General features: G+C 46.0%; 1 protein-coding gene and 1 long non-coding RNA gene across 2 annotated transcripts in view; one reads left to right on the plus strand and one right to left on the minus strand.

Annotated features, from left to right (window-relative positions):
- The window catches only part of SEMA6B (semaphorin 6B), a 50,520-nt gene extending 35,123 nt beyond the window's left edge, over positions 1-15,397 (minus strand). The window contains exons 1-4 of the mRNA XM_063290938.1: positions 15,270-15,397; positions 12,567-12,693; positions 3,896-3,956; positions 486-548 (exon numbers count right to left, since the gene is read on the minus strand). Of these exons, the coding sequence (XP_063147008.1) occupies positions 486-548; positions 3,896-3,956; positions 12,567-12,693; positions 15,270-15,375 (357 nt within the window). The 5' untranslated portion in view covers positions 15,376-15,397. The remainder of the gene's footprint in view (positions 1-485; positions 549-3,895; positions 3,957-12,566; positions 12,694-15,269) is intronic.
- Positions 1-15,971, plus strand: part of LOC134488509 (uncharacterized) — a 679,404-nt gene that overhangs the window by 383,234 nt on the left and 280,199 nt on the right. The window lies entirely within an intron of this gene.

Raw genomic sequence — 15,971 nt, forward strand, 5'->3', positions numbered from 1 at the left:
AACATTCTGCAGATGTTACGTTGCTCCCACTGCTCCTTTGCCCTTCCAGGACCTTAGGAGCAGATGCGGTAGGACAGGGTCCTGTTTGATGCCAGCTGTACGCATCATTTATTCCAGCTGCACAGGCGGGCGTTGCTGAAAACAGCCTCTGAGTTGCACGAGTCTGGACAGCCGAATCAAAAATAAAAATAACAGATACACGTAGCCAAGGAAGACATCGCTCCCCAGCAGCGGCTGCAGGACTGACCCCCTTCCTGACCCACTCCTGCTGTTCAAAAAGGCTGCATTGGCCTGACCAAGTTTGTTAAAAAAAAAAGAAAAAAAAGAACCAGGGCACGAATCTCCACATGCTAACCTTGGCTAGTTTAACCTTGGTTAGGTTTTCTACAACTTTTTGGCGTTGCATCCAGGTCTCCTTGTGGTTCGCCAGAGGAAGAGCAGGATACAAGTGCAAAAGAAGGCGGTGATGGGAACAATTTACTTACTTCATGTTTCCCCTTCATGTGGCAGATGTTGATATCGTGCTTGTTCGACCTCCACGTCATTTTCTGTGTGAAGAGCAGAATGGCCAAAAAGGATCAGGCAAAGAAGGGCACCAAGGATGGCTTAGGAAGATCATCCCCCTGCCCTCTTCCCCCAAAACAACTGAAACTGCAAAGAGAGCCACTCAAACGTATGTAAGCGCGGCAAAAAGAACACTTCAACGACACCTCCGAGAATTAGTGACGGATGCACCTTTTCTTAGTTTTCCTGTCTGTCTCGCTTGCAGTCTTTCAAGCCAAGGGCCTTTTCTGTCTCAGCTTCCACTGCTCATGTCCGTATGTGGCGAGCAGTTTTCCAAACATCGGCATTTAAGTTTGTAAACCTGTGCCAAAAGCATACCTTCTTGTGCCACGCAGTTTTCCCCAAGAGAACTCTTTTTTGTGCATATACCACATATATATATATGTATATGTATATGTATATGTATATGTATATATATAGTATATTTTTGAAAAGGTACAGATTTGTTCATAGCATTTGCTAATCTGGTCTTGCTTTTGACCCACTGCCCTGAAAAATCTGACATTTCCTGAATCGATCTACAAGACCAAAATATATTTTCTCTGAATTCCATTTGAGAGAATGCAAAATGCCTTTTCCGTATATGGGACTTCCTGAGACTCTTCCCGAAAAAGACCTGATTCTGATCTGTTCTGGATCCTCCGGAGAGCCATTGATATATATCTATCTCAGATAAATAAAAAAAGGAAGGAAAGAATGGATAATTTATTTTTGAAAAGGTGGATGTGAGCGTTCCAACACCAGCAAGTGTCTTAGAAATTAAATGGCTAGCGGTAAGCAATGGGAGAATTAAATAACAGAAAGAATTTACAAAAATAACAATAAAAAGATGATTATTTCTCTAACGGGACCTGGGCAAGCACTTTGGAGAGTACAGGTGGTCCTCACTTAATGACCATTTGTTTAATGATGGTTTGGACTTACAACGGTGCTGAAAAAATCAATTTATGACCGGCCCTCACACTTATGACTGTTATAGTGTCCCCGCAGTCACATGATCACGATTTGGGTGCTTGGCAACCGGTTTGCATTTATGACCATCACAGTGTCTTGTGGTCATGTGATCGCCATTGTCAATCTTCCTGGCTGGCTTCTGGCAAGCAAAATCAATGGGGAACTGTGTCATTCACTTAACGACCAGGTGGTTCGCTCAATGCTCATGGTGATTTGCTTAATGACCACCGCAAAAAAAGTCATAACATTGGGTCAGATTCACTTAATGACTGCTTCATTCAGCAACCGAAATTCTGGTCCCAATTGTGGTTGTTAAGCTAGGACTACCTGTATATAAGAACAGAATTTCTCTGGATGCAGGTGGGCAGTAATTGATTAATAATAATAATCAGTGTTCCTCAACCTTAGCCATGCTGGCTGGGGTATTCTGGGAGTTGAAGTCCACACATCTTAAAATAGCTAAGGTTGAGAAACACTAATAATAATAATCATAATAAATCTATACTTATTGAGATCTTTCTGTTAGACTTGCTGTAATTGCAACCAAACCCAACTCTACCTGAGCAGTTGTAAATCCACAGATTCATTTCACAAGTGGAGAGAAAATCTCAAAGAGCTATTGAAGGAAATGCGATGGGGAGGAATTTTATATTTTAGACTGCGGTAGCTAAATTGAATCTGATTCTTAGGTTTTGTTTTCCTAATGCTCAGGTAAACATTATTTCTTTGCAATTTCTGTCTCTTGAGTTTTTTTGCTGCTGTTAGAAAACAGAGAAAAAAGTGTTGTGTCCTTCCAGTTCAGTGTTTCTCAACCTTGGCAGCTTTAAGATATGTGGACTTCAACTCCCAGGATTTCCCAGGCTGGCTGGGAATTCTGGGAGTTGAAGTCTAGAGAATTCTGGGAGTTGAAGTCTAGAGAATTCTGGGAGTTGAAGTCCACACTTTTCAAAGTTGCCAAGATTGAGAAACCTTGCTATAGTTTTGGGGGAAAGAGAGAATTTTGGTGACAAGACAAATTAAAATATACGTATTCTGCAGAATAAACTGTATCCTGCACCCAACAGGAAGACTGTATTTTCAGCAAAGTAGAGCTCAGGGTCTCAGGACTGGGGTGAATAGAGGCTGTTTGTTTCATTCATTATTTCCACCCTTCACAGGCCCACGTTCCATTTCAGCAGCCACAGGCTGAACTCCAGAGAATTTCCTTCAATTATTTCAATTTCTTTCCATTTTCCCCAAGCAGATGCACAGACAGCTCACTTCTGATCGTGAATTGGGAACCCACAGGACAGAACACCCCACAATCACAACCTAAACAAAATCCACGCAGATGGAAGGGTGGCAGGACAGGCTCCCAGGCTAGCTTTCTCCCTGATATGTTCACTTTCTAGGTGCTGGGATTAAAAACTCTTGTTGCTAAATGGATGTCAGCATGGACAGACTGCTGGCTGAAAACCTGGCACCAATAAGGGTTGTTCTACTAGCATTTTTACTAGTAGGAAAATTTAGGGAAAAAAAAAGTTTTGCACTGGCTATAACCTAAAGCAAAATTTGCCTTCGATTTGAGATTGATTCCTGGTGACTGTAAGGATCAACCACACATTCTTAGCAGTAATGTGGAACTAGTTTGGAAATTGGGCAGATTCCCCCCTGCCATTTCCTAGGCTAGCTTATAGCCTTGGGATCGCCTCATGGTCTCCCATCCAAATATTAATCATTGTCCACCTTACTCAGCTTCTGAGGTCAGACGAAACTGGCTGGGTTCAGCCACCTGCTGAAAGTTCACATACCTGGAAGTAAATTTCACAGGCTTACACCTGAATAAACCAGGCAGGGCTGCGTGCCACAAGTGTGCAGTTTTAAAGCTATCTCCACCTTCCTGGATGCAAACTGTACCATGCACATTGCATATTACTGCAACAGCAATTCAGATAGTCCTCACCTTACGACCAAAATTGGGACCGGAACTTCCGTCGCTAAGCGATGTGGTCGTTAAGTGAGTTGTGCCCGATTTATGGCCTTTTTTACAATAGCCATTAAGTGCATCAATGGTCGTTAAGTGAATCTGCCTTCTCCCATTGACTTTGCTTGTCGGAAGCCCCCTGGGAAGGTCGCAAATGGTGAGCACATGACCCCGGGATGCTGCAACTGTCATAAATGCATACTGGTTGCCAAGCGCCCGAATTCTGATCATGTGACCATGGGGAATTGTCGGTTGTAAGTGCGAGGACTGGTTGCAAGCCACTTTTTCCAGCGCCGTCGTAACTTCGAATGGTCGTAAGTCGAGGACTACCTGTAATAATATTCTTTACAATTGTTGGCAATCTTTCTAATCTCCCAGTTCAGCAGCGGGATGGGAAAAGGTCAGCACACTCACCCGATGGTAGCGCATCTCTCCAGCCGCAGCAGATTCCAAGCTGATCCGGTATAAATTATCCCTGCGTGGAAAGAAGTGGGGAGGGGCAAGGAAGAAGCTCATTTAGAGAGACCCCACTGCACCACCTCTTCCTTTTTCAACGCTTGGAAAGCCCCCCTCTCCAAATGCAAGCTAGCCAGGTCTAGCTTAAAACAAGCCAACAATACAGAAATAAAGGCTGGAGCAGTCTGCAATTAAAAAAAAAAGGTTTTGCAAAGCAAGAACATCCCAGAAACTTAAAACTGAAGCCAGGGCCTAAAGGGGTCTGTGAGTGACCTGTCTCCTTACCCTGTTTGGTATTTTAAGTTCATAAAAAAGGCTCTGTTCATCTCCTGGCCAGCCAGATGGTTGCTGGAAGCCAATGAAATCTCAATTTTTTTATTTCAAACCCTTAGGGCAGTGCTTGTCAACCTTGGCGACTTTAAGCTGAGTGGACTTCAACTCCCAGAATTCTCCAGCCAGCAAGGCTGGCTGGGGAATTCTGGGAGTTGAAGTCCACACAGCTTAAAGTCGCCAAGGTTGACAAACACTGCCTTAGCAAATGGCAAGTATAACGACGTTAGGAAGAAAAATTAATCAGCATCTTTCTAAAAAGAGCAAGCCCAAGGGGGTCCTAATAGCTTGTTTCCAACAGTGGCTGCTGGGTGAGGGGGTCAAAAAAGTCAAGGGGGGGCAGAAGCATGTAATCAAAACCCCACCCCTTTTTCAGGGGCATCGTAAATAAAGCAGGACGGAAACGCCTCCCTTCTTCGTCCGCAGTGTTTTCTATCCAGATACTCTGCCTCTGACCACTGAGGCTCCACCTAGCTATAACTGCGAATTAGAGCTCAGACCCAACTCAAGTGCCAGGTCTTCAGTTGGGCAAACCGTGATTTAGAGCAGTGTTTTTCGAACTGGGCACCTTTAAGACGTGTGGACTTCAACTCCCAGAATTCCCCAGCCAGCTATGCTTCAATGGCACTGCTGAGACCACCATCTTGACTTCTTTGGCCACGCCCTCTCCCTCCCTCTGATCTTGGGATCATGTGCATTTCAGTTCATTTTTTGCAGCCTGAAGACCCCAGGTTGTCTACCCCCTGATTTCCAGCTTACACAACAGGCAATGGATTGAATGTGCGCTCATTCAGAATTCCTGATGATGTTGAGGCTGCAGGTAGAACCTCCACTCTTTGGGGCAGTGTACCTTTGGATTGCAGTTGCTCTGCTCTCTTTGCCAGTCGTAGGGGGGAAAAATGAGGCTAGGGGAGGCCAACGTGGATCCAGCCGCACACTCGTCCACTTGGGGAATGCAAGCATGATTGTGGCAGAATAAGTGAGGATGAGCTTGGGGCCTTGCCTCCCATTACAAATTGTATAAAAAGGGTTGGGCTTCTTATCTTGGTCACAGTACATTCTTTTTCATTTTGTGTTGTTTTCGTGTTTTAATCTTTTTTTTTTAAACAATTTGTGAACTGCCCAGACTCACTGGGAGTTGGGTGGCATATAAATTTAATAAATATTATTATTAATATTAATAATATTGATTTTTTGCTTGGAGCACTGCTGCTGATGTAGCTTTCCAGACAAGTCTCTTGTCAGTTCAGTGCGAACAAGACTGAGCAGAATCACTTTGGGAGTGGGAATTTAGACTTAACTTTGCGATGGTGAGCTTACAAGGGCTCTGGCAAAGCGGTCGAGGGATGACACCAGGCTTTCGAAGGTTGCCAACCAGGTGCCACCTTGGGTAAGTAGACGCACGATCTGTTTTCCTTCGAAGCTGTTTCTGGCAGAGTGATGAAATGGCCCTTTAGCAACACAGAGCAGCTGGACCCACAGGTATGGGCGTGCGCTTTTGCAAACGGTGCGTCTGTGCATCATTACCCCACCATCTCAGCCGCATTGCCCCGAATTTAAAAGTCCCATTAAAAACATACATGGGTAAAAATGATATACCCAGAACATTACGATGGGCAAAGTTGAGGATGTTGGGAGGAGAGACAGAGAACCCCAAGTGTGGGACAGAGCCTGTATCCTCCCTCCCTCCCTCCCTTCTCCGTTCCGTTCCATTTTATTTATTTTATTTATTTATTTTATTTTATTTAGCAAATTTATATAGCCACCCATATCATTCATGTGTCTCTTGGCTATGTTGAAGGGCTTTTCTTAATGACTCTTCACCAGCTGTGTATTTCATTTCTGCTTTTATTTTTATTTTTTGTACTGGATATATATTTGTTTTTAATGATGTGAGCTGCTTAGAGCCACGTATCTTCTCCCACAATCTTGTTTAGATTTAGGTTTAATGTTTTTTTAATGGTTATTTAAGACTGTTTGGATTGTTGGCTTTATTGTGCCCTTCCCAGTCATGTTCGTGAGATGGGCGGCTATATAAATTTGACAAACAAACAGATAAACAAAACGGACTTGAGATGGCTGGCCATATGAATCGAATGGAAGGAAGGAAGGAAGGAAGGAAGGAAGGATAAACTAAGGAGCAAGAATATGCCTATCTGAAGAGGAACCCCAAGGAATTTTATTTATTTATTTATTTAAATTTATTTATTTATTTGTATTTGTATCACCGCCCATCTCCCCCAACCAGGAGGAACAACCTGTTCCTAAGGTGGTGGTGGATGGTTTTTTAAAAAAAATTTAGGCCTGATCTGAATATTCTCTTCTAATGTATTCACCTTTGGGACCTAATTCCCAAACTGAAGACTCTTTGGAAGAACTTCCCCCCTCAGCCAATTTCTTGGATTCTGCGCGATTTATTTTCACATCTCCAACGGCAATATTTTAGCCTAATTAAGCCGGAGAAGGCCAAGCGTTTGCCCCCCAGGAGACCACATTCCTCATTTTCCACTTTGCAAGCCTGCAAACACATTGCACGCAGCTGACTGATCGTATCTGGGGCTTGAAGAATTGCAGCTTGAAAAAGCCGTTGCTGTTCCTGCTGGATCTTAAGCTACCTGAGGTTATGGGGTCCATTCACTCAACTCTGAACGACGCCCTCGACACCAAAGATTAATTCCCAGGTTTCAGCAAGGGGTTACGGAGCCGGTGAAGAATCTGCAATTGTTCCACACCTTGAGGCACCATGACAGGTCCGTAATAAGACAAAGCGATCCTGCACCGACTCAGAAAATATCACCCGCTGAATTGCAGACTTGGGAAACGGAGCAGCAGAAATGGTATTTGTGGAAGGCATCCTGGGAATTGAAGTCCACACCTCTCATGGTGGCCAAGGTTGAGAAAAACCGATCTAATGCCTCAATCCTCAATCTCAAAGGAATGGGAAATAAGTCCCTCTTTGTGGGGGGAGGTGGGCGGCGATAAAAATTTGATAAATAAATATTTTTTTTTAAAAAAAAGGAAGAAAGAAGAATAGCTTATTTCCTAAAGCAGTGTTTCTCAACCTTGGGCACTGTAAGAGGTGCGGACTTCAACTCCCAGAATTCCCCAGCCAGCAGCTGGCTGGGGAATTCTGGGAGTTGAAGTCCGCACCTCTTACAGTACCCAAGGTTGAGAAACGCTGATCTAGACCATCAGCCTGTTCTGCCAGTGGCCCATCAACTGCTTAAGGAAGCCCACCGGTCTCCCGGCAGATGGCCTTCAGAGGAGGCCCCACTTTCATCAAGGCTAAGAGCCCCTGATCCCCACGTCTCCCACGAATGGCTCCTGCCCTTTCGTGAAGCCAACCAAGCTGGTCACCAGCCCCACATCTCCTGGTAGCAAATTCCAAAGTGTAATTATGCCTTGTGTAAAAAAAAAAAAATCCTTTTGTCTGTCCTGATTCTTCCAAAATTCAATTTCACGGGGTGAAATCTATTATTTTGGAAAGGGGGAAACAGCTCGCCTACCAGGAATAATTCTATATACCATGATCATGTCCCCTTTCGTTTGCTCCTTTCTAGGCTAAAAAGCCCCCGCTATTACAACTTGTCCTCCTTCAGAAGCTGCTCCTGCCTCTGGACCATCTTAGGTGCCCTCCTCTGAGCCTTCCCCAGCTCACTAGATCCCTTTTGGTATTTATTTTCTTCCCTGTCATCTTCAGATTCCATGGTTCAGTTTCAGGCAAAGTGTTTTCTAAAAGAGGACAGGATTGATTGATTGATTGATTTCTATAGCCGCCCATCTCAGCAAGTGACTCTGGGCGGCTTACAACAATAAAACTATAAAACAATTAAAACAATTACAATTAAGGTTCCTCTTACATTTGCACCCTTAGCAAAATTAGCAATTATATTTTTTTTCTGTACTTCTCATTTTTTCTAAGAATATACAGAAGACCTGTATAGGAAGGGTAACAATATCGGGGATAGCTTTGACGGTGTGGGCAGTGAGCTAGAGCCAGACATCCTGAAGAGTGAGGTTGAATGGGCCTTAAGAAGCATCGCTAATAACAAGGCAGCAGGAGACGACGGCATCCGAGCTGAACTGTTCAAAATCTTGTGAGATGATGCGGTCAAGGTAATGCATGCTATATGCCAGCAAATTTGGAAAAGACAAGAATGGCCATCAGACTGGAAAAAATCAACTTATATCCCCATACCAAAAAAGGGAAACACTAAAGAATGTTCAAACTATCGAACAGTGGCACTCATTTCACATGCCAGGAAGGTAATGCTCAAATCCTGCAAGGTAGACTTCAGCAATTCATGGAGCGAGAATTGCCAGATGCACAAGCTGGGTTTAGAAAAGGCAGAGGAACTAGGGACCAAATTGCCAATATCCGCTGGATAATGGAAAAAGCCAGGGAGTTTCAGAAAAAGATCTATTTCTGTTTTATTGACTATTCTAAAGCCTTTGACTGTGTGGACCATAACAAATTGTGGCAAGTTCTTAGCGGTATGGGGATACCAAGTCATCTTGTCTGCCTCCTGAAGACTCTGTATAACGACCAAGTAGCAACAGTAAGAACAGACCACGGAACAACGGACTGGTTTAAGATTGGGAAAGGAGTACGGCAGGGCTGTCTACTCTCACCCTACCTATTCAACTTGTACGCAGAACACATCATGCGACATGCCAGGCTTGAGGAATCCAAGGCTGGAGTTAAAATCACTGGAAGAAACGTTAACAATCTCAGATATGCAGATGATACCACTTTGATGGCTGAAAGCAAAGAGGAACTGAGGAGCCTTTTGATGAAGGTGAAAGAAGAAAGTGCAAAAGCTGGCTTGCAGCTAAACCTCAAAAAAACCAAGATTATGGCAACCAGCTTGATTGATAACTGGCAAATAGAGGGAGAAAATGTAGAAGCAGTGAAAGACTTTGTATTTCTAGGTGCGAAGATTACTGCAGATGCTGACTGTGGTCAGGAAATCAGAAGACGCTTAATCCTTGGGAGAAGAGCAATGACCAATCTTGATAAAATAGTTAAGAGCAGAGACATCACCCTGACAACAAAGGTCCACATAGTTAAAGCAATGGTGTTCCCCGTAGTAACATATGGCTGCGAGAGCTGGACCATAAGGAAGGCTGAGCGAAGGAAGATCGATGCTTTTGAACTGTGGTGTTGGAGGAAAATTCTGAGAGTGCCTTGGACTGCCAGAAGATCCAACCAGTCCATCCTCCAGGAAATCAAGCCAGACTGCTCACTTGAGGGAATGATATTAAAGGCCAAACTGAAGTACTTTGGCCACATAATGAGAAGACAGGACACCCTGGAGAAGATGCTGATGCTGGGGAGAGTGGAGGGCGAAAGGAAGAGGGGCCGACCAAGGGCAAGGTGGATGGATGATATTCTAGAGGGGACGGACTCGTCCCTGGGGGAGCTGGGGGTGGTGACGACCGACAGGAAGCTCTGGCGTGGGCTGGTCCATGGAGTCACGAAGAGTCGGAAGCGACTGAACGAATAAACAACAACTTCTCATCAACAGCGATCCAAACTGCACACAACTCTCCAGGTGTGATGGCGCCACCGATTTATATAAGGGCATTGTGATATTGGCATCTCTCGTTTCAACACCCTTTCTGATCCCTAACATGCCGCAGGCCTTTTTTTTATAGCAAATGCACACTGTCTCGACACCCCCAAATTGTGCCCCACCCTTGGGCCCCCCATCCAAGAATATGGACGGATCCAGGAGGTCCTAATACCCACGACCACTGGGTAGGATTGAATCAGTGTCAGTCCTTCCCCACCCAAACCTCACAGCTTCCAGACACTGGGGCAGGACCTCAACCGCCCCACTTGGCCAGCCCGGGGATGAAAGATGTAAGTGGGTATCATCAGCACACTGGTGATCCTGAATCCCAAACTGGCAGATGACGTCACCCCGTGGTTTCATCTAGATTTTGAGCAGGAGGGGCGAGAGCATTGAACCCTGCAGACCCCCACAAGAAGGGCCGGGGGGATGAGCTCTCCCCTCTGCCAACACTTTGCACGCCTTGGCAGATCTCGCCTGATGTGCCTTCACGCACCAGTGCGCAGCGGAACAAAGTTTTAAGAAACACCGAAGAAGGGGCCACTGTAACTTTTCCCACTGTGACATCACAGTGGGCACACTGATAATTCAATCAATGCTCCCCCTCCACCCTTTAAAATCCCCATAAGGCCCCAATGCCATGCTTTGCTGGGTGTGATGGGAAATGGAACAGGCAGGCGGTCACGCCGTCCCTGCTCCCAGCCCTGCAAGGACTGTGCCACCATCGCTCAATGCCTCTTTGGCACAGCCAAGGTCCTAGTTCACATGGAGTTGCAGTGGGAGGTGTGCAATTCCGTCGACTGGCATGTGAGCAGTGAAGCACACGAGGTGGCATTCAGGCACCCTGCCGGGAGGCGCAGCAAGTCACTAGACCTCATTCCAGGAGGGTACATCTTCCCATTGGAGAGGGGCATTATGGGAAAAGCGCCAAGCCAGAATATTCCGGAAACCTTTCACTTCTTCCTCCTGCTTCAGCCTGACCCACCACTGCTAATTCATCTCGCTTTCCTTCTTCTCCCCTTTGATGCACTTCCCATGGACCTTACATTGCTATGGCGACACAGCAGGCTACGGGCTCCACCGTTCGTTCGGCCCGCTTACTCTCTGATCTCCTTGTCTTGCTGGAGACTTTCTTTTTCTCTCCCTGTCGTGCCAGCTGCAGACACGGGGATGCTTTAACCAGGATTTAATGCTACCATTAAGAGCAAAGGGATTGCAGCCTCACTGGAAGCTGATGGAGAGGAGACTGGCGCACAGGCAGAGCGCTTTTCCTGCCTTTCAGCATCCTGCCTTTGCAAACTTTAAATAGATTTGAACTGTCCGCTTTCAAAATCAAGACTTGCGAACCTGAAGACCTCTGCGAGCTACCTTCTCGGGTGGGAGCCCCACGTCCCGGGCTTCGTCTGAATGTGGAAGAGGGTCCCTGGAAACTGCCTGCCTCAGCCTGCCCCAAAATCCACTGGCCTCTGAGCATGTGAAGAGAACTGTACTGCCCTTGGTGAATATGTACCTAGCCCTACAGGAAAAGGTCGAACGGTAGAATGCTTGTATTAAGGGAGGCCCCTCTTCCAAGTTACCACCAATAATTACTTCATTCTGGTTCTTAGGAGGGCAGGATCCTATCTATATATCTATATATTACTAAAGCTCTCACGTCTGTTTGTTTGTTTGTAACCTTTAACTGGGCAAAACGGTGCGTCACAGGCCAATGATGTTTGAGCCCGAGTACCTCAAATGGGCCGACTTACAGAATGCGTCCAAAATCCGGGACCCATGGCTCCCGTGGGATTGAAATATGGCAAGTTTTATAAAACATTTTGTGACAAAAAATGGCCATAAAACATTTTATGACACCATACAAAATGTCATAAAACATTTCCTGTGGTCAACTCCTGATGCTGGACTGTGCTTTACAGTTCAATATGAATCACATGGGCTGTTTTCAAGGCAGGTCCATCTCTGAATGTCTCCCTGAGTTTTTAAGAACTTTTCCAGGGGAGCAGGACATTAGAAGCTCTGCCATTGTTGAAGGCATTGAGGCATCTGGCAAGGAAATACCTCTGAAACGATGACCCAGTGGGTCACGGGTTGTTTAGTTTTCTACACAATTCTTATAATCTGGGGTCTTCTAGACTGACTGATTAGATACCATTAAGTTGGTTTTGATGCTTAGCAACCCCATAAGATAGATTTTCAGCTTCCAGAGCAGTGTTTCTCAAGCGTGGCAACTTTAAGAGGCATGGACTTCAACTCCCAGAATTCCCCAGCCAGTATGGAATTCTGGGAGTTGAAGTCCATGCCTCTTAAAGTTGCCAAGGTTGAGAAACACTGCTCTAGACAGCTCTGTAAAATGGCTTTTGACTCAAGGGGCCTATCTCGGTCCTATTGACAAGTTTCTCCTGCTTCCAATCTAATCCAGTCCAGTCCAGTCCAATCTTGGGCTGCAAACCTTCTGGCCTCTCTCAGACCAGCTGGAATGTTCACTAGCCCTCCATGTCACCACACCACCTCAGCCAACTAACTGCTACAACTAACCGTGTAGAATGGATAGAACCTCCACCATCAGAGACAGTGTATCTTAGATTGTATATGGACACACCTGGCTGGTCACCCTGAGCAGCCGATCTCCAGGGACAAGTTCCAAAACTGGAAAGTGTGCCATGCTGTTGAAAGTCAGATGCCGCGGAAAAGTCAAAAAGGGCAGCAGGATTGTGCCAAGTTACCTCTCCCCGATAAACAGAGTCCTGTTGATTGTCAGCATCCGCTGGATGTGGAGCCGCTCAGCCCCACCCTCTTGGCTGGCAAACCGACCCAGTCCGTTGCCCACGAAGACGGCATATTGCTTCACGTCTGCGGGAAATGAAGGAAAGAAAGATGGGTGGGAAGTTATTGGGGACTTCCCAAAGCCATCTTGGCCTAGTTATCCAACCTCAGGATGCAGAAAAGCCAAGCGGGGACTGCCCTGGTGCTTTTGATGGATGTAGGATCAGGTCTGGACTGCTGAGGTGGATTCAAATCCCTGCTCCCCTCCATGCAAAGTTGTAATGGTCTGTGGGAATGACCTTGGGAGACAGGAGGAATAGCTGCAGAGTAGGCAACAGTCGGCTAAGAGGCTGCTGAGCCCGCAGAAGGAATGGGGGTATGGCAAGCGTCTCAGAAGGGACCCTCCCTAGTTTCTGGGACTGTAAAGGAAGGGAGGAGAGATGTACTTTCAATCTTGCATGATTCTGTCAATGTGTTCTTACAATAATGTTAAAGCAAGTACTTCCGGGTATGCTTCTTGTCTGGACTACCTCACAAGGCTGACATCGATCTTGCAAGTCTGGAAGTACATTTCTCCCCGTTGCCTTTACAGTCCAAGAAACTAGGCAGGGTCCCTTCTGAGACGCTTGCCACACCCTCATTCCTTCTGTGGGCTCAGCGGCCTCTTAGCCGGCTGTCGTCTAGTCTGCGAGTCTTCCTCCTGTCTCCAAAGGTCGCTACAAAAGTGAACCAAGACAGTGCAACCACTGTCCTTGCAACGGTTTTGTGTTAATAAAAGGGGAGGAATTGTTGAATTTCAGAAGATAACAAAGCCAGTGGTTTAATAGTGTGCACGGAGGGCAGGCAGTCACTTGGGGGCCTGCTGGCATCTGATGCCCACTGCACTCCCTGTTCCTTGCTCCAGATCTCCAAGAAACTTGGTGCTGCAGGAAAGGGCTACTATAATTGGGCTGCAATAACTCAAACAGCCACTAGAGGGCAGCAAAGGTTTTGCATTTTCTGCATCTTTTGCTGCCCCCTACTGGCCATTCAGGTTAATGCAGCTACAGAATCCCAGGAAGAGCTGGAGCGGAACAGCAGCCTGGAAGGAAAGAGGAAACGAAGAACTGAAGCCACTGCTGAGACAGCTGTTGTTCAGGAGTGGGACTTTCTTTTAAAAAAATATTTATTTAATTTTTATCCTGCCTTTATTATTTTTTATAAATAACTCAAGGGGGCAAACATACTTAATACTCCTTCCTCCTCCTGTTTTCCCCACAACAACAACAACCCTGTGAGGTGGGTTGGGCTGAGAGAGAGGGACTGGCCCGAGGTCACCCAGCCAGCTTGCTCGGAACCCAGTCCTTGGGAGTTCTGCAGGCTTCCAGGGTCCTCCTTCTCTTTAGCTTGCACAGGAATGAGGGAAGCGAGAATCGGCCTATAATATATAACGGTGTTTCTTAAAGCGTGGTCTGAGAATCCATGGGGGTCCCCCAAGACCTTCTGAGGGGTCCGCAAAATCAAAATTATTTGCCAGATATTCAAGATATTGGCAAAAAGTTAAAACAATGTCCCTCTTTAGTTTTTACTTGTTAACGAAATATAGTTTTTTTTTTAAATGAGAAGTATTTTATTGATGTTAATCTCTAATGGGTTGAATACTGTTATTTTTACATGATTCAATAAATACATATGCTATGAATGGGTCAATTTTAATTTTTAATATGTAAATATATAGCTAGTCCTCGACTTATGACCACAATCGGGACTGGAACTTCCATTGCTAAGTGAGGCGGTCGTTAAGTGGGTCATGCCCGATTTTATTACCTTTTTTGCCACAGTTGTTAAGTGAATCACGTGGTCATTAAGCAAATTTGGCTTCCTCCATTGACTTTGCTTGTCAGAAGCCGGTTGGGAAGGTTGCAAATGGCGATCCCGTGACCCTGGAACGCCGCAACTGTCATAAATACATGCCAGTTCCAAGTGCCTGAGTTCTGATCATGTGACCCTGGGGATGCTGAGATGGTCGTAAGTGTGAGGACTAATCGCAAGTCACTTTTCCCAGCACCGTCGTAAGTTCAAACAGTTGCTAAACGAATGGTCGTAAGTCGAGGACTACCTATAAATAAATACAACCTAGACCAAGAAAAGTTCTTTTGGAGTCCTCCATAATTTAAGAGAGCAAAACATTTAAGAAACCCTGATATACACCACTGGCTTGCAAAAATGCAAACCATCATTAGATGGCAGCAAATAGACTTAAAGTTTCTTTGCTGCCTCTTGTGGTTGCAGCCCAGATATCATAAACCACTCCTTTTGCCTGCTCCCAACTGCTTTCCTTGTGGTCCTCCATCCAGTTACTAACCAAGACTGTTCCTACTTGTCTTTTTTGAGGCTAGACCTGGTGAGATCAGCCTGGCCCCCTGCTACAGGCAACGTCTGCAAGAGAAAGGCCAACCCCAGTGCACTTTTTCATAGAGGAAATATTATATATATAAATATAAATATTGCATATCCTAAAATTGGTTCGCAGCTGCAGGAAAGTAGTGAAGGGGGGAAGATTTAAATTTTCAGCGGGGGGGGGGGAATTCTCCAACAGTTCAACGGGATAACCCCCATCGGAAAACCAATTGCAAAACCTTTTGGGGGAAACTGTCGCCCTCATGGCTGGTCTTGGTACTCACAGTCCTCCAGAGCGATGCTGATGGGCCCAGATTCTTCGGGGAAGTGCGCGTGAGACATCTCCTCCAGCAGCAGCAGGACGATGAAAGGCAGGCAGGCAGGGCTCATGGCTTCCGCGCGGTGTGCCCTCCGCTCCCCTGAAATTGCAACGAGGACCACGGAAGAAGATTAAGCGGTTAGCCGAAGAAACTCCGTACGATCCGTGCCATGCCCTGCTATACAGCTCAAGGAAAACAGAAAGCAAGACCCGTAGGATCGGACGAGCTTGAACCCGGGACCCCACAGGATGCCAAAGTTCACCGTCATGTTGTTGACTTCTTTCCAAAGCCCACCGAGCGCCTGTCCCGCCTCCCTTAGTGGCTTGCTCTGGAAATGAAGATGCCAGCTACGAAGACCGATTCCTCTCCTCTGACCCTGTGCTGAAACCATTTATCACCCGTTTTCTTGTTTTCCTGCCTTGCTCTGAGGCTGCAGTCCCAATTTCCTATGAATTCCTCTGGGGATGTTTTTGAGCTTGCTCTGTTCGATGGGGGCCAGTACTGATATTGTTATTTCATCGGATGCCACCTCTCCCCGCCCCAAAGGTATCCTTTCCACTGAATGGAGGGTGCAAATCCAGGGAGGCTGCAGGCATTCCTTTTTTTAAAAAAGGACATTCACACGTATCCCACAGCCACCTTTTCGCCGAGGTAAGGGCACAAAGA

This window comes from Candoia aspera, chromosome 1 (assembly GCF_035149785.1).
Source record: "Candoia aspera isolate rCanAsp1 chromosome 1, rCanAsp1.hap2, whole genome shotgun sequence".
In the NCBI taxonomy this organism is placed as follows: domain Eukaryota; kingdom Metazoa; phylum Chordata; class Lepidosauria; order Squamata; family Boidae; genus Candoia; species Candoia aspera.